Source organism: Lissotriton helveticus, chromosome 1_2, assembly GCF_964261635.1.
Source record: "Lissotriton helveticus chromosome 1_2, aLisHel1.1, whole genome shotgun sequence".
NCBI classification, from domain to species: Eukaryota; Metazoa; Chordata; class Amphibia; order Caudata; family Salamandridae; genus Lissotriton; species Lissotriton helveticus.
In genome coordinates, this window is record NC_136058.1 from 250,700,532 (window position 1) to 250,720,659 (window position 20,128).

Genomic DNA, 20,128 nt, shown 5'->3' on the forward strand with positions numbered 1-20,128 from the left:
TTGTATTGCCACATGATGTGTTAATTGAGTTAGCTTATCCTAATTATCTGTGAGGACTAATTGTTGTGTGTATTATTCCATACCCAGGTCCCATTGATTTATAGTTTACCCCATTGTTATATAATGGGCCAAGCAAAAATGAGCCACACACCCTCAAACTCTAATTATTAAGGCTTATAGCCACATACCTCTAAATCACTTTCTCCAAAACAAAGAGGAGCAGAGAGTTCTGTCTTTGCCAGCCTTTTCATTATGATCACATCAAACATTTAACTGTATATGAGAATGGTGGCATTTTATTAGGATGTTTGAGTGTCAAAATGTTGCCCAATGACTATGCTACATGTCACATACCTGAATCATATTCAGATCCAAACCCAGGTAAGAGTGTTGTTGAATATGGGTGATAAGATTGGATTGGCTGTACTGTGCCTCACCAAGCTAGTTGAACTAAGCCATACCCAGCTGTCGAGCATGATTTAAAACTGGGGTGGCATGGTGGGTGAAAAAGAAATGTACTGGAAAGCAGCCCGAATGACTGCAAGAGGCTAAGATTAATTAAAGCATTCCATCCATCACCTTGTTTTGTTTCTACTTTAGTTGAAAACATGTCAAGTCACGCAGTGAAGGTTTGCTTGGGGCAGATGACAACAACCAGACCTAAATTTAACACATTAAACAAAGGGTCAATGCAGGACCTTAAAGGACAGGTGGAATGCTGACAGCATTAAAAGAGAAGATCAGGCATATGGTTGCTTTCATTAGCAAGACCTACAGAGTTACAAAACATTGCTCCAGCAACAAGGGTTTGACTGGGGATGACCACTATGCAAACCTTTTCCTGGTGGTGTCTTTAGCTGTGATGTAGTGTCAGGCGCCAATCTGTGTGCTGCTAGTTCATATCTAGGGATATTCAATCAGTCAGTCAAATGTTCTCAATCATTCCAAACATCTTTTACTGTCTACTCATTTATGACAATAATCTACACCAGAAAAGAAAGACTAGGTAATTTACAGCACCTCTTCATCAAGTTAAATTAAATCTTTATGTAATAATTTTATTTGTTTGCGCTATAATTACTAAAGTTGCTTAATATCCTGGTTAATACTATTTACCACAGGCTTCAAAATGGTGGCCAGAGTCCACTTCACCCAGTTTGGAAGTCTATAAGTGGAGATCTGTGGTTTCAGGTTAGGATCCACAATATCTTCTTCACTGTAATATTGAAAAATTAGTTTGCATTTAAGTTCACATTTTATTTCATTTTACATACTCTGAAGTTAGAAAACACATATGTCAATCGTCATATTGAATACCTAGAGTAAGTGTGTTTTCTGTTCATTGTCAATAGCATAGAATTCCCACTATGATGAATGTCACACTTTTATATATAAAGCATCCAGCCCTGTGGTACAACTAGGAACATTTTAGTGGTGACTTAGCCAATAAATAAAAGTAGGTGTTTCTACATGGAAAAGGCACTTTTCCTTGTTGTGGGACACTGCAGTACTTGAAGACTGAAGTCCACCCTGTGCTCAAAGGTGCTGCCTGGGGCCATATACTTTTGGCATATATGTGGGTGGCGTAAATATGCACTGCAGCCCTTATGTGACATTTACCCTTCACTCTGCTAGTGTACATTTTGTACCAACTTACGTGGCCTTACTGGGCAGTTAACTAGCCTAATTGAGTATAGTCAATTTACAAGTGTAATTGTAGTTAGTACGAGCAGGGAAGGCCAATTGCAATAGTTGTAACAAGCTATGTAGGGCACACAAAGGAGGAGGTGGATATTCCCTCATGTTGAAAACTGTTACAGAACAGCAACTATCAAATATTGCTGATGTGTTATCAAAATGAGCTTAAATTTTTCTTGAGTTATCTATTTTAAGGAATTTAACATTACAACAAAAACGTGTTTTTCATTTGAATTTTCATCACTCCAAATTCATTTTTTCATACTCAAATTGCATTTAAGATCATGGTGGATATTTGACATTCACAAAGTAAATGTTTGCAGATCAATAAATTACTTAAAGTCTCTCCTGGTGGTTGTACCAGAGTACATGACTCACAGGTATCCATATGTAACCCACATCAGCCCCGAAGGTTAAAATTGAGGCCTTCCCAGCACTTGGAGCAGAATATGAATTAACAGAGAAAGTTACAGTTTCAAAATACAAATAAAATATGAATTTTATTTTGAGTAATATGCATCAAGGTAACAAAAAATACAGTTGTAGCTTAAATTAACGAGTTTAAGGTGAACTCACTGTAACTTGAACTTATTTTTCTGAATAGAATTAAACATATTTCATTAGAAATCAAAAGGGGTAAGGTGTAAACCTACTAATATAGAGAAAGGTGTCTTGGACAGTGATCATTGAAATGATATAGTGCATATTTTCCGCATGAGTTCTAAACTACAGTTACTGAATGAAAACAACACTATGGTCTAACGTATAGTATCCCTTTAGGTTCCAATCTCACAATAACTCAATATGATGGAATAGGTCAGCTTTGCCTAATTCCTGCTCAATTGCATAGCTTGGAAATGCCACTCGCGATGGAAAAGAAATGTAACTGCCCAACTCTTTTCTTATTACGGTTCACAGTGTTCTGAATAATCAGTCAGATAATTGAAAAGACATTGCTCCACATTTAAAAGATGGCTCTGTTGATCCTGTGTTGGAATAATCCACACTAAGGGGCCCATTATGATAACGGGCGGATCACCACTGCCCATATGACGTTGGCAATCCGCCCGCCAAAAACCACCACCCGCCTCTAATTTCCCCCCACTACATTGCCATGGCGGGTGGACCCCGGCGGACGGGAAGACCGTCCGCCGGTTTTCCGCCAGTAGGCAATCCACCCGGTAGGCAATATTGCCTACCTGGCCGAAAAACAGTTAATATGGAGGTGGTGTCATATTTGTATGCAGGCGGGGACATGCCTTTCGGAAAGGCAGGCAGTTTTTCACATTAGGTGCCCGTAGTGGGACCCCAGGGATTCTGGGGGATGGGGGTGCACATGGGATGTACCTATGGTACCACCCAGCAGTTCCATGTACAACATGGCAGGCACCACGCGGTGCCTGCCATGTTGTGCATGGAAGTGCACTACATGCCTTCCTGGCATTGAGACGGGCGGTGCTGAGTGCACCACCCGCCACAATGTCAGGAATGCAGGATGCGCCCACCACTGTGGTGGGCGCATCCTAATGGCCCCCATGGGACCCCTGCCCTTATGACGGGCGGTCCCATTTCGCGATAGGATGGCGGGCGGACAAAGTCCAACCGCCATCCTAATGTGTCCCTAAGAATCATTGCGGTTTTAAGTACATGTACGGTTCTACCTTAGCTATGGCAGTGTACTGTGGACAGTGGATTATTCTCCTGAATTTGGTATATTCACATAATTGTTCAGTAGACTTCTGTGAATAAGAAGCTCTGCTCTAAATTCCATTGATGCAATGTGATTAACTATGTATAGATGTGTGATAAACTTTAATTATACCACCTGCTTTAGGAATGTGTTATTTAATTTGTTTCGTGATCCTATTTTGGGCTTTGGGCCAGATGCAAACTAGCACTTCAGTAGTTCAGAATGTGGTATGAAGAGGAGTCCTCTAAATGTGATTGTAGCATTCATTTTATCAGGAGTAAAAGTGGGAAATCAAAATCGAACTGTCTCGATAACACATTACACGGTTTTTAGTTTGACACTGCGTGCACCTTTGGCTCTAATACAAAGCAATTTAGCAGTTCATATGTGCTGACCTTTTCCATTTAATTATAACAGAACTGCCAAGAAGTGGAGCTAGTATCACATTAAAAGTATAGCAACATCTACTACAGCTGCTGGACTTGTTCTATGACCATCAAGTAGTGCTTCAAAAAAGTACTAGTAGTTTATGTTCAAATGTATCACTGCCATACTGAAAAGGAAAGCAAAAAGCTACAAAAATGTAGAAATCCTTTGGGCAAGAATGGTACTAAGCATAAAACATGTTGCAGCAATGTTGAGAAGTTGTGGTTATAGTGTATTATAAAAAACATGATTTAATATAGAAATAAATATACAAGCATTGTTCAATGAAGATCAAGCAATTGTTCCTAAAGGATCTGTTACTACCCCAAAAACCTAAATCAGTTCTGCAAAGTTCTAGTCTTACTCCATTACTCCATTACACACCAACTATTTGTTTTCTTAGAAATGTCTTGATCAGAAGCAATAGTGTTACTATATTGATAAATGTATGGCAAACCTTTCCCCAAATACATGTATATGCATTTTCACAAATAACGTAATTGGATATTTTTGACATATAGTTTGGCACTCGGCAGTGTTGGTAATTGTCCCCAGTTGTTTTTGATTTTGTTTTAAGGACTTGCTAGATAAGCTCAAGTGCTGCCCAATTCGCATATTGTCAAAGCTATGATAAAGGTAGTGAATGCCTATTGCTTTCAAACAGTCCAAATCAGCCCCCAAAATGTTACAAAACACACAATAATAAGCCAGTCTTTCATGTTGCAAAGTGAGTATAAATATGTTTGAAGTATTTCCACTTTTCTTTAGTATAAGAGTGAATCTTACTCATGATCCTATTATGAAGTGTCAATATTCGAAATCAAAGTTAATTAGGGTTAGGCATGGATACCAGCTGGTAGTTCTTTAGTACTATTGACACTGCTCTTGCTACTCCAGGAGTCATGAAGTAAGTAGCAGGGCTAGCATTCCTAAAGCCATGGGGTCAGGCTTTAATATGATAATCAGTAACACAAACGACTACCTCTCAAAACCAACAATTTGACTTTGTACTTACAATTTATCTAATAGCATTGAGGCTCCATCGGCAAAGATTCCTCTTGTGAATAGCTCATTGGCCACATAGTCCATCCGAGGAGGTGTAAAGGGTATAAGCTGTAAAGAAATATGTTCATTTTGTAACAGGAATCTGTGTTAGTTGCCTATTTCAATAATGAGACTATCAAAAAGCTTGAACAAGAGTAAAGTTTATGTCGCTTCTGCTTTCTGTAGATCAGATAGAACAGCACATATTTAGAGGTTTTCTCCTGTTGATAATTGGCCCTGGGACCAATACTTACCTTTAGATACTCAGTTGTCCCTGGAAAGCCTAGGAACCTATGTGCCTCTCTTTTTCTTGAAAGTACTGTAGCGTTAACATCAAATACCATATTTGTCATGCTTCATTATATCATAAGAGGAAAATACACTTCTGTCCGGTGAATTTTGTATCGGACTAGTGAACTTTAAGCAGAGGTACCTATTAATGAAGGTAAACTCACATATGTAGATTTACCCATGTGTTTATGTACTACTACACCATGGTGTAACTCTTCACTTGTTTTGCTATTCACTATTTCCAAGAGTATATTTGCAGACCTTCAAGCCTCCATCGCCTCAATTCAGGAGGATCATCAACCAATATGTATTATGACTGTAAGATTACTAATAGTGACTTCACAACCCTATTTTATGTTCCACCTACTTGGTGAACATGTCTACCACTCAAGCAGGGACCTCTGCATGAAGTTTGGAACCTTCACCACATAGAAGACGATCTCCTCCATGGAGATGGAGAATGCTGTATGGGAGGGAATAGGTTAATACTAAGCACATGAGCCAAATACTAAGCACATGAGCCAAATCACACACACCCGAGACCCATTAACAGCAAACCACATAAAGAACACATACACACACCCTAGACTATCATTATAGGCTGATTGGGTTATGTGACCCTGCCGTCACCAGGAACCCCACTCCCTCCAGGATGCAGGCAGCTCTGAGAAGGGAGAGGAATTTTACTTAGGAGAAGATAGCCTGTATGGTGGAATTTGTATTAAAACACTACAAACAATACATGGGATGCCTCATTTAACCCTCTGTGGAGCACACAAGACAGCAATGTGGTAATAAGTGACATATACTGTCAATTCTTTGAGAGAGGAAAGAACAAACTGTAAGGAACCAAGAAAAATGACAGGGTGAGATGAGGTGGGTGAAGGGGAATTTCTCTGGGATTCAGTTGGCTGGATTTCATCCTGGAGATACATCTGGAGCCCATCTATGTCTCACCCCCACCCTTGAGTAGGCTCTCCACTCCACAATGCACCCTCACGTTCTACATGGGCTGCCTGTTGCAGAGAGCTATGGCCACTCAACCAACTCTTTCCTCCCTAACTTCCATATTTTTAAACATCCCATACATACCCCTCAAATACAGTCTCAAACGCACACATTTATTTCCTTTTGTACTTCCTTCCTCTCATACAGTCGAACTTCCAAGTAATTGGTTGGTACCACAGGGGCAGGAATACTTTCTAATACAGGAGGGCAAAAGACAGTACCTGCCTCTAACCCAACCCGATAATTCATACTGGCATGTCTTTATGCTACAAATGTAATTACCACAATATAGAGCATTTACATAACATTGTTTGATGTACTCTAAAAAAAAAATCCATTTGGTGTTTTATTTTAATGAATTATTGTAATCAACTATAACTTGGATAATCATGTTCTTAAGCATATTGGACATGATTCACAGAGGTAATACACTTTTGCGTAAGTTTACATTTTTGTGTGAGTTACTACTTTTTGGTATTCACAAACTCAGGGGCATATTATCAAGGGGGTTTATCTCCGCTTTTTTGGCTTTAAAAGCCAATAAAGCGGAGATAAAATTATCTCCCTATTACCTAGCTGTCGCTAACACCAGTTAGCGACAGCTAGTAGGAGATAGCGACCATCTTGGGCCCCACTTTGCATGTCAGTGATATTTATCACTAATGACATGCAAAGTGGGCGTGCCAAGATGTTAGCGACTGGAAACAGTCGCTAACATCGCTATCTCCTATTACCAACTTATGGAGATATTCGCGCTAAGCGCGAATATCTCCAAAAGCTAACACCTGCCCTGAACAGTTCTTAGCCATGTTATCCAATGGGAGGTGGATAACATGGCTAAGAGCATTAGCTAGATAATGCATGAATATCGCTGACTTTTCAGCGATATTCATGCATCGCGGCCGATTTTTATCGCATTTGCGATAAACCTTGGTAGTACCAAGGTTTATTTGCGATAAAAATCGGCGCAGCTCAGCGGTAAATTTTTGTCTCTAACCAAGCAATAGCGATAATTATCGCTATTGCTTGGTAATATGCCCCTCAGAGTTTAAACCATTAGTAAAAGAAATAGTAGTAAGCCAACACCAAGAATGCCAACCAGGACCACTGGTATCCCAACAGTCTCTGATAGAAACTAATGGAGGTAGAGACTTAAAGTAAAAGCCCGTAGGAAAGAATGTTAAATTAAATGTAATTATTTGAAATCATTAGAAATATATAAATATAGTTTAATTTAAAAAATCTAAATGAAGGTTTTTTTTAAATATGAAACATTTAATAACCTTTTTTGAATTTACAAATCATTGTAGCATTATTTTTTATTACAATATAATTTCATTACTTTTAATTATTCAATACATTACTTTTAATAATTATTAGGGCACCATAAAACATCTAGGAAAATGTATTTTTTAACATTCTTTTGCAAAATAGATTGTGTTTAATTTTATATCGCTAAAGAATTAAAGATTTCTTTTGTTTTATATTCAAAATAAATATATATGATAAACTGCATTATTAGTTAGCGCTTTTACTTATCCCTTTACCTTGCCATGGAAGACTTAGGGTCCGATTCACAGAATTAACTTAACACAAAATCCTAAACTTACTAATTTTGTTATTCACAGAATGCACTTACTACTTTTGGTATGTACAAAATGCACTTACTACTTTTGGTATTCACAGAATGGATTTACGACTACTAACTTTAAGTCCCCACTCGGGCCGGAAATTCCAGTCCGGAGGCGGAGCTTGTGGCCTGGAGGCGGAGCTTCCGTGCCAGAGGTGTAGCTTCCGGCTCGGAGTTGGGGATTTAGCCATGGCTGAAATCTCCACCTCTGGGCCGGAAACTCCGCCTTCGGCCCGGAAGCTCCGCCTCCGGGCCACAAGCTCCGCCTCTGGGCCAGAATTTCCGGCCCGAGTGCAGACGTAAAGTTAGTACTCGTAAATCCATTCTGTGAATACCAAAAGTAGTAAGTGCATTCTGTGAATACCAAAAGTAGTAAGTGCATTCTGTGAATAACAAAAGTAGTAAGTTTAGGATTTTGTCTTAAGTTAGTTCTGTGAATCGGGCCCTAGGCAATTGGTGCTGAGATATCCGTATTCACAGAGAAGCAAATAAAGATAAAAGCCCAGGCAAAGGTGAAAATCTGTATCAGATGAAGCTCAGATCGGGGGAAAGAGCCATTCGGGAGACACCCTATCCATGTTACCTTCAAAAGGAGTGTAATTCAAAGCAAGAAAGAGACAGGTGGGCCAGCCAGAAAAAACCTGGACTGGGTCAGGCAATAGAATTGCCAATTGTTAGGAATGGTTTTGGATAGGGGGAGCAGCCAGTGAAAAACATGTAGCCACTCGAGTAGGCAGAGGAATCCTAACAGCTATAATTATTTCATATAGGGCCGCATATCAGATAACTAAATGGGATGAATCAATATTTGCATGTTTTGATGTCTATCACATTTGAGCTGCATAAGTCCATCAATGTACATAAATTAAAATACATGCAGAAACTGTTGTAAAATTTACAACTTACTGTATGACCTGCTTTTTCAAGTAGTCTCTTTGTTTCGCTAACAGCTCGTTGCATACAAGGGGGAGGCATACAATACCCATCAGTGTCATAGTATCCAATCCGTAAGGGCTTAGAACATTTGTACACCTAAAACAGAATAAAATACAAATAAACAATGTAAAGCTACAAAATTAAAAGCCATTGGACAAACTCTGCTTGTAGTGAACAGCATCTGTTAATATATTTCTGTAAAACGTATCAACATGAAGGTAAAGCGTACTGCGTGAATTCACTCAGTTGTCGCCCAACTCTACAAAAAAAAAGCTCTCAATATTTATAGCAAAGTTTGTCACATACCTCAAAGAACTACGGGGCATATTACCAAGCAATAGCGATAATTATCGCTATTGCTTGGTTAGAGACAAAAAATGTACCGCTGAGCTGCGGCGATTTTTATCGCAAATAAACCTTGGTATTACCAAGGTTTATCGCAAATGCGATAAAAATCGGCCGCAATGCATGAATATCGCTGAAAAGTCAGCGATATTCATGCATTATTGAGCTAATGCTCTTAGCCATGTTATCCACCTCCCATTGGCTAACATGGCTAAGAACTGCTCAGGGCAGGTGTTAGCTTTTGGAGATATTCGCGCTTAGCGCGAATATCTCCATAAGTTGGTAATAGGAGATAGCGATGTTAGCGACTGTTTCCAGTCGCTAACATCTTGGCACGCCCACTTTGCATGTCATTAGTGATAAATAGCACTGACATGCAAAGTGGGGCCCAAGATGGTCGCTATCTCCTACTAGCTGTCGCTAACTGGTGTTAGCGACAGCTAGGTAATAGGGAGATCATTTTATCTCCGCTTTCTTGGTTTTTAAAGCCAAAAAAGCGGAGATAAACCCCCTTGATAATATGCCCCTACATTGTAGTAAGCGTTTCAAGAATAAAGTAGTGCAAGTTATTTCTTGCGTTAAGGTCATTATAACTCACGCCCTCGCCTAGCACTGATAATTAGTCCACATGTTACATTAGTCATGACATCTTCAGTGACATCATTGTTAATATCACTGCAACATTTTCTGTAAAATTATTGATGAGAAAACAGGGCACGGGTTGTAGTTACCTTAGGGCATGACATATCGTTACTTGTGTTAACTCTAACTCTAACTGCTGAATCTCTATGATTTTGCGTGTGAAAAATATGAAACTAACTATAACGTCCCTGAAACTTTTTGGGGGTCAATTTCATATATATACATATATATATATAACAGGTTGGCAGTAGCCACTCGTAGATATTATTAGGCTTACTAGAGAAGGGGTTCTTTTGATTTTTCAACCTTAATAATACATAAAAATATCTCTTATTGAGGTAGTTTTGTGAAATTATGTGAATGTACCATAGTATGTAGCAATAACAAGGCACTATGTGATTGGCTAATGACAGCCTTTACAAATGTTAAGAGCAGTCATGCTAATTTAAGGCCACTTTCTCTGTGTTATGGCCTTAGATACAGGTAAGTATTAGGTTTGGTCATTTTCCCTATTACCACTTAATTAAGGTGGTAATAAGTAGGGAGATTAATTATGAGTTGCAGTAGGCTACTGAAATTTCATGGTATTTTCTTGTAATTTGCAAAACTACCATGGTATATAGCGATGATAAGGCATTATGTGATTGGCTAACACAGGCCTAGAGGAATCTACTCACCCTCTCGCTAAGGCTAGTCAGAGTTTATCAGGGCGAGCTATATTTAGGATGTACTTGCCCATTCTGGCACATTGACAAAGAAAGGTGTTCTGATCACTCAAAAAAGTGAAAGAGCAATAAAGATCCCTTAAAATATCGTTTTTATCTTTTAAACATTTGCTCTGAATTCAGAAATATGGGTCAGAAGTCAGTTTACATCCTACAATTACATTTCTTTCTCCGACTGCAGAGTTCCAGGATTTTGTAAAGTGCGCTGTCTGACCTGCTGTACAGAAAGGCTATAGTGTGCCAGGTTTTCCCTAACACACAACCTTTAAATAGATAATACGTCAACTGAACATACATTTCAAAATATATTTCAGTAGTTATGATAGCCCATTGTTTGTACTTCTGTGTGATGAAAGAATATTTGATTAGGACGAAAACAAATCAGGACACTTAACTTGGTGATACAAATGACAAATATGTTTTCTGAAACCCAATTTTCACAGATTGTTGTTTCAACACTAAATAGTTTTAACAGTAAAGTTTTATGTTAGTTATTTGCCATTTCAATGGGAAATTTACTGTCTGTAAAGGACAGTGCACTGCCACATCATGCTTTAGTATATATTTATGAAAAGTGAGTTTTTGAACATGAACTTAGTAGCACTCCTGCCTCCGCCCTGATGGCAATGCTATTCATAGACTAAGAGGTAAACCAGGGATTATGTGTACCCTATAAGTGGGCTCGATTCCTATTGTACATGAAGCAAAGGTTTACTTTAATCAAATGAGTTCTTTTTGTATAGCAGAAATGCTGAGCTCACATATTTGAATTTGCAGTCATACAGGAGAATGAAGAAAAAGGCGGCTCTGTAAAATAAAATATTTGCCAAGGATCAAGCAATTTGAGAACAGTTTATGGGTTAAGTACATTACGGTTAGGTTGAGTAGATCACTCGACCTTCAGGTCTAGTAATATTGTTATGATTTTTTGAGGGCTGTAATAACTGCCTTTACAAAAGTTAAAGGCAGCCATGTTGTTTTAAAGCCCCTTTGGCTGAGTTTTGGATTAGGGTCATAGACACAATGAAAGTGTGCTGAAAACTACATGGCTGCTTTTTACATTTTGTAATGACAAACATTAGCCAATCAGACTCTGCCTGCTCATCAGCACCTACCTCAGGGTACCCCAAAATATATAGCTAATTATTTTAACACTTATAACTTTTAAACACTTACACTGTTTACACCTACTACCAAACAATTTACATTTCACTTCACAATATATATTCCTGCCACATTACTTTGACATCTGTTCACACATTTTCGAGCTACTTATGTTTCAAGAGCCACACTCCACTCTATGCCACTGCACTCTACCTCACTCCACTCTACACTATTACAAACTATACACTTCCATTCTACGACACTCCAGACTATGCCACTCCACTGTATGCCCCCCATTCTAAGGGCCCGATTCACAGAATGAACTAAAGACTCAATCCTAAACTTACTACTATTTTGGTATTCACAGAAGGCACTTACTACTTTTGGTATTCACAGAAGTTAGGATTTTGTCTTAAGTCTGTCTTAAGTCTGTCTTAAGACAAACTTAAGACAAAATGTACACCACTCCAGTGTACGTCACTCCACTGTACGCTATTCCACTGTACATGACACCACTCTACTTCACTCTACTGTACACCACTCCACTGAATGTTATTCCACTCTACACCCTCCATTGTACCCTACTTCACTGTATGCAACTCTTCTCTATGGAACTCAACTCTATGCCACCACACTCGATGCTATTCCACTGTACGTGAATGTAGACTGCCCTACACTCTGCTCCACTACTATCTACATTTTAACCCCTTGAACGCTCATGACGAGCTGAGCTCGTCATGAGCCACGGTGCTCGTGTGCTCATGGCGAGCTGAGCTCGCCATGACCGTTAGAACGCTCGCACGCTGGGGAAATTCCCCTGCTGTGCGAACGTTCTACACAAACGGGTGTGGTCATGACGAGCTGAGCTCGTCATGAGCAGCGGGGCGCTGTGCGCGCCCCCCGCTCCCCAACACAGCGGGGGAATCTGCCCCGCATATAAAGGGTTAAATACCAAGAGCAACCCATACGTCCTTGTGAGCTGGGTAAGTACAGAAGTATAAGACAGTGTTCACAAGGAACTCATTTAAATAGAACAATATACAATCCGCAACTAAAGTTGTTGCTCTGATTTAATCATAGTAAGGATTATTTTGATTCATTAATGACCCTATATTGAGTCACAGTATTAATCATATGCATTTGCATTCCTTAAAAAGCCCACAAAAACTTTTAATTAAGGGTATACCTAACTTCAGCCGAAGTAGGTAATTTTATTTTGCAGGTGTGGTCTGTATCACAGACGTGTTACTTAAACATGAATATGGAGATATTAGCAAAACATTTTTGCACATTTGAAGTGATATTGTGACCCCAAGTGAAGTGACAATAACCTATTTTAGTGAGTATTGCGTGACATGGTGAGAAAACTGGGACGGTTATTGGTGTATTTCAAAAAGGAAGAGCTTAATACAATATACAATAATTTAATTCAAGCTTTCTTTTGTATGTTGTTGACGGTGTTTCAACCCTCTCTAGATACGGGGTCTCTTCAGGACTGTGTTTCTGGGGACTATGCAGGGGAGAGGTACATTAACATGATAATGAAATTAAAATGAAATTAGGGTTTATTAAGGTGCGTGCTGTGGCTTACCAGTACAACACATACATGTGTCCATGTAGGATCAAGTATGTTAGTTGATAAAAGATGCAGGGAAGGTATCCGGACCTGTAATCAGGGAATAGACTATTATAATATCTATCATGGATAAGGTGCACACCAAGGTTATATAGGGGGAGGTAGACTAACAGTGTTCAGTTCCGCCAGGGTTAATAGGGATGCTTCAGAATGTAGGTTCCATGCAAGTATAATCACGCTTGTGGAAATGACCTAAACTGCAATATTTATTCAACAGAGGTTGGCATGTCTACTAGACTTAGCGTGAACATATTGACTGCAGTGCCGGTATGTTCTCAGCGCAGCACTTACTTGGTGTCAGTATTCCTTCTCTCTATCGAGCAGCTCCCGTGAGTGAGTCGTCTGATACGTATATGAATTGTATACGTATCAGCCACACTATGTAACATAGACATGGTTATTTACATACAAGAACGAAATCACTGTATATAATGCACCCATCTTAGCGCACACTGTAACCTTCTAGACAGACACATAGAAAACTCTTGAGTGGACTGTCTACATACCCATAAAATATATATTGAAGATTCTAATAATATGATGTGGTAAACAATGTTTTAAAATGTTCACTGTATATAGATTGCAAATTTGTAGAATTGTTCACTGTATATAACGTGACACTCAGTGACAATTATAACTTATAATGTACACCTACCGAATTATAGCAATATATATTGTTCATCTGATGGGTGGGTTATCCAGTACAGTACACATGAGATAATTCCACTCTGAGCTAGTCCACTCTTCCCCACTGTGCGCCACTTCTGTCTATGCTACTCTACTGTACGGTACTCTACTCTATGCTATTCCAATCTGCCGCACTCCACTCTATGCTATTTACCTGTATGCTACTCCACTCCACTGTATGCAACTCCACTCTACGCCACTCCACTCTATGCTATTCCACTCTAACCTACTCCACTCCTGCACCACTCCAGTCTATGCCACTACACTGTACTTTACTCTATTCTACACTATTCCACACTACGCTACTACACTGTAGACCACAAAACTTTATGCCATGACAATCGTCAGCATGATACACTACGAAATGACATGAAACTATACGACACTCCACTCTACACCACTCGAGTCTACTCCGCTCTAAGACACTCTACTCCACTCTATGCTCCTCCACTCTACCAAACTCCACTCAACTCTTTCCTACTCCGCTGTACAACACTGTACTCCAGTGTATGTCACTGTACAACATTGTAGTCTACTCCATGCCGCTCTACCACACTCTACTCCACTCTGCACAACTCCCTATATGACGCTACACCACAATTTACTCCACTCTACTCTATCTCACACTAATCCAATCTACTCCACTCTACACCGCTCCACTCAAAGGCACTGTGCCACTCAACTCCACAACACTCTATGCCACTCCAGTATTCCACAATCTTACCCCCATATATTGGCTGAGTTTTTTAGGGACAAAGTGGAGGCAGTGTATAAAGAGCTTAGAGGATATGGCAATACATTGATTGACAGGCCCCCAACTGGCTTGCCATTCTCCCCTGCCCACCTTCTTACCTGTTTCTCTCTACCTCTCTATACAGCAGATCACCCAAGTGGTTAAGAAGTCTATAACTGGGGCTCTGCAAGATCCCTGTCCCTGAAAATATTGCATTTGGTTAGTGAACAACTGTGGGTCCTGTTTAAAGGGATAATTGGGTTTGCTATTTTTCCTGCTTCATGGAAAAATGCATCCATTTTACCACTACTGAAGAAATCAAAGCTGGACCCGGTTGAGCCGAGCAACTATAGACCCATTTCAAGACTACCATTGCCTGCAAATATATTGTAGAAAATACTTAATTGGTAACTCTCATCCTTTATCTCCTGCGATAACCTTTTGGATACATTGCAAAACACAATATGGATAAGTGGTGGATTACTATAGGGAAATATAAGTTGTCAATTTGAGTGGTGTACATGTGAACCTGTTGGATTTAACAGGATAAAAGAGGGAACGTGTTATTTGGGAGATCATAGTGGTAAAATGAGGTTTGGGATGAATGAAAAAAGGGATAGAGAAGGAAAGAGTCTCGAAAGGGTAATTATAGAGATAAAAGTAGTAAAATGAGATTTGAGATTAGTCAAAGGAGGGATAAATGAGGGAAGAGCCTAGAAAGTATTGCTTTGGGAGATCATAGTAGTAAAGGGAGGTATGGGATACAGGAGGGAAGAGTCTAGTAAGTTCAATGAAGTTTGGGATGAGTCATAGTGGAGGTAGAGGATATAGTGAGAGAGGTATAGGATGAGATATAGAATGGTATATTGGAGAGAGATGAAGACCTTTTTTCTATAGTATGAGTGAAGTAATAAATACATAGATACATAACTATATAGAAAGGTATACATGTATATGGCAAATAATAAAGAGATATCAAGTTGAAGTTGTATTATATAAAGTCCCATATGTGCATGTATGAATAGATAGTTAGAAACACTGACTTTTGGGGGGGGGGGGCAGTTAATGCATTTTATTATTATTTATTTATATCTAATTTTATATATTTTCCCAATATTTTATTAATGAAGCACTTATAGATAGAATTGTTATGATTATATCTACACATTGTGATATATCAAAATGTAAAAACAGAGACCCAGAGGCATCTAATCAAATAACTTATATAACTTATCACACATTGTGGTAGACAAAACAAATAAAGCAGAGACCCATAAGCATGTGAACATATAACTTTTATTGAAACTATGCAGTGACCTATATACATGTTAACCATAATAATACTATATATATATATATATAAATATATATATATATATATATATATATATATATATTACCTACTGGCGATAGCCAGTAGGTATATATAGTTAGGATTTTTTTCCTATGGGATTTTGGAAAATTCTATGTCGAATAACTTTGGCGTTTGAGGACAGAATTGGCTGACATTTTCAGGAAAATGGAACATTTTGTTTCTGAGCAGCCCCTGAAAATTTGGGGGGGTTTCGTCAAGGGGGGGCCGAGAAAAAAGGGGGTCCCAAAACGTGTTTTTCCCATGCAATTTTCCATAGGGCGGTTGGCCTCACTTTTAGCCTGAACGGCTGAATGGATTTACACCAAACTTGGCAAAATTGTAGGGACTGGTAGCCCGATGTGCCTTTGCTATGTCTCAAGATATAGGCTCCAGTGGTTTTTACGAAAATTAACTTTGAAAAATATATATTGGGCTACATTGGGCTATATATATGTTGGAGCCCAAATGTAGCCCAATGTAGCCCAATGTAGCCCAATGTAGCCCAATGTAGCCCAAAGATGGCCACCAGAGACAAAAAAAAACAAATGTAGCCCAAATATCAGCCAGATGTAGCCCAACTATAGCCCAATGACAGAATGTCCCAGAGTGTTCTAAAGAACAACTAGAGTGCTAACAGTCCTACTTATTACAAAGGTATGGCACACCTGAAGCCATCTTGATTGGAATAAAGTGGTAACTCTTAAAACATTTAATTTAAAAAGGAACAAAATGAGGGGGTTCATTTTGCCATAGAAAGTATGATTAGCGAATATATGACGAAATCCCGCATACCATCAGTCCGCAAAAAAAATCCCGCATGTACTATTAGGCCGCAAATTAAAATAACGAAAACTTTTAGAACGAATATGCCCTAAAACACTACCCCCAGCATGACCCTACACTACACAAACAGTACAACACTACCCTAAACCCTAAAACACTACCCCCAGCATGATCCTACACTACACAAACACTACAACACTACCCTAAACCCTAAAACACTACCCCCAGCATGACCCTACACTACGCAAACACTACAACACTACCCAAAACCCTAAAACACTACATCCCAGCATGACCCTACACTACGCAAACACTACAACACTACCCTAAACCCTAAAACACTACCCCCAGCATGACCCTACACTACATAAACACTACAACACAACCCTAAACCCTAAAACACTACCCCCAGCATGACCCTACACTACGCAAACACTACAACACAACCCTAAACCCTAAAACACTACCCCCAGCATGACCCTACACTACGCAAACACTACAACACTACCCTAAACCCTAAAACACTACCCCAGCATGACCCTACACTACGCAAACACTACAACACTACCCAAAACCCTAAAACACTACACCCCAGCATGACCCTACACTACGCAAACACTACAACACTACCCTAAACCCTAAAACACTACCCCCAGCATGACCCTACACTACGCAAACACTACAACACTACCCAAAACCCTAAAACACTACACCCCAGCATGACCCTACACTACGCAAACACTACAACACTACCCTAAACCCTAAAACACTACCCCCAGCATGACCCTACACTACGCAAACACTACAACACTACCCTAAACCCTAAAACACTACCCCCAGCATGACCCTACACTACGCAAACACTACAACACCACCCTAAACCCTAAAACACTACCCCCAGCATGACCCTACACTACGCAAACACTACAACACCACCCTAAACCCTAAAACACTACCCCAAGCATGACCCTACACTACGCAAACACTACAACACTACCCTAAACCCTAAAACACTACCCCCAGCATGACCCTACACTACGCAAACACTACAACACTACCCAAAACCCTAAAACACTACCCCCAGCATGACCCTACACTACGCAAACACTACAACACTACCCAAAACCCTAAAACGCTACCCCCCAGCATGACCCTACACTACGCAAACACTACAACACTACCCAAAACCCTAAAACGCTACCCCCAGCATGACCCTACACTACGCAAACACTACAACACTACCCAAAACCCTAAAACACTACACCCCAGCATGACCCTACACTACGCAAACACTACAACACTACCCAAAACCCTAAAACACTACACCCCAGCATGACCCTACACTACGCAAACACTACAACACTACCCAAAACCCTAAAACACTACCCCCAGCATGACCCTACACTACGCAAACACTACAACACTACCTAAAACACTACCCCCAGCATGACCCTACACTACGCAAACACTACAACACTACCCTAAACCCTAAAATACTACACCCCAGCATGACCCTACACTACGCAAACACTACAACACTACCCAAAACCCTAAAACACTACCCCCAGCATGACCCTACACTACGCAAACACTACAACACTATCCTAAACCCTAAAACACTACGCCCAGCATGACCCTACACTACGCAAACACCACAACACTACCCTAAACCCTAAAACACTAGCCCCAGCATGACCCTACACTACGCAAACACTACAACACAACCCTAAACCCTAAAACACTACCCCCAGCATGACCCTACACTACGCAAACACTACAACACTACCCTAAACCCTAAAACACTACCCCCAGCATGACCCTACACTACGCAAACACTACAACTCTACACTACACTAACACAACACTACACAACACTACACTACACTACACAATCACTAACCCACGAAAAAATTAACACAAACCCACTTACCTCTCTCGTCATCGTGGTTTTCACAACGCAAATGCATTTACCATACATGCCTTTAAAACGTAATTCTTTGTAAAGGCATGCGCGATAAATGCACATGCGTTTTGAAAAAATGCGGGATAATGGTATGCGAGGTCAATGACCTTGCGGGATAATGGTATGCGGACTGAAAGTCTGCGGGATAAAAAATGCGGGAAAATGGCTGCAAACCATGATTAGCAGCAGACTTCCCTGGTGAGCACTAGCTTTACTACAGTGATCTAATGAGCAACTAGAGTGCTAACATTCAGAATTTATGGCAAATGTGTGACACATCTGAATGCCTTCTTGATAGAACCAAAGTAAACAAGCATTGAAAATGCAACAGATCTCGCCCTCGTTTAAGTTAAAGCCATTCTGTTTGTAATGAGGTGGCTTTTTAGCTTTGCTTTTATTAGTGTTTTTAAAACTTTCATGTAAATAACATGCATATGTATGCATATATGTATATGTATGCATGCATTTATATTTATATAGATATGCAGATTATATATGTTTATATATGTATATTACCTACTGGCGATAGCCAGTGGGTATATATAGTTAGGATTTTTTCTCTATGGGATTTCTGAAAATTCTATGTCTAATAACTTTGGCGTTTGTGGACGGAATTGGCTGAAAGTTTCAGGAAAATGGCACATTTTGTTTCTGAGCAGCCCCTGAAAATTTGGGGGGGTTTCGCCAAGGGGGGGCCGAGAAAAAAAGGGGGGTCCCAAAACGCGTTTTTCCCATTCATTTTTCCATAGGGCGGTTGGACTCACTTTTAGCTCGAACGGCTGAATAGATTTACATGAAACTTGGCAAAATTGTAGATATGGTTTGCCCGACGTGCCTTTGCTATGTCTCAATATATGTGCTCCAGTGGATTTTGATAAATTGACATTTAAAAAAAAATATATATCTGTGACAGCGCTCCGGTTAGCGCCCCGGTTCGCGTACCTGACGCGTAACGGAACTTCGCGAAGCGAAGCTGATTGGCTCTCCGGTGTCTGTCAACATTCTAAACAGTCCGGAGCGGCCGCCATCTTGTCTCTCGGTACGATCGAGAGACAAGATGTGGTGAAAAACAAAGGGGGAAATGAAGGAAAGGGGGCAAGGTAGACCACTCCTGACCCCCTAGGATTGATGAGGGGGATATTAAAGTGCCCCGCGGGGCAAAAAATAAAAGCAGCTCACCGGGCAGCTCACCGGGCAGCTCACCGGGCAGCTAACCAGGCAGCTAACCGGCAGCGTAGCTGTCAACATTGTAAACAGTCCGGAGCGGCCGCCATCTTGTCTCTCGGTAGGTTCGAGAGACAAGATGTGGTGAAAAAAGAAGGGGGAAATGAAGGAAAGGGGGCAAGGTAAACCCCTCCTGACCCCCTAGGATTGATGAGGGGGATATTAAAGTCCCCCGCGATTTTTCGCGGTAGAGGCGCTTCCCGGTACGC

The 20,128-nt window shown here is 40.2% G+C and overlaps 1 protein-coding gene across 1 annotated transcript in view; it reads right to left on the reverse strand.

The window, feature by feature from the left end:
- LOC144800484 (vitamin D3 hydroxylase-associated protein-like) overlaps positions 1–20,128 on the reverse strand; it is a 257,769-nt gene that overhangs the window by 54,937 nt on the left and 182,704 nt on the right. The window contains exons 8-10 of the mRNA XM_078671683.1: positions 8,694–8,819; positions 4,830–4,927; positions 1,117–1,216 (exon numbers count right to left, since the gene is read on the reverse strand). Coding sequence (XP_078527809.1) covers positions 1,117–1,216; positions 4,830–4,927; positions 8,694–8,819 — 324 coding nt within the window. The remainder of the gene's footprint in view (positions 1–1,116; positions 1,217–4,829; positions 4,928–8,693; positions 8,820–20,128) is intronic.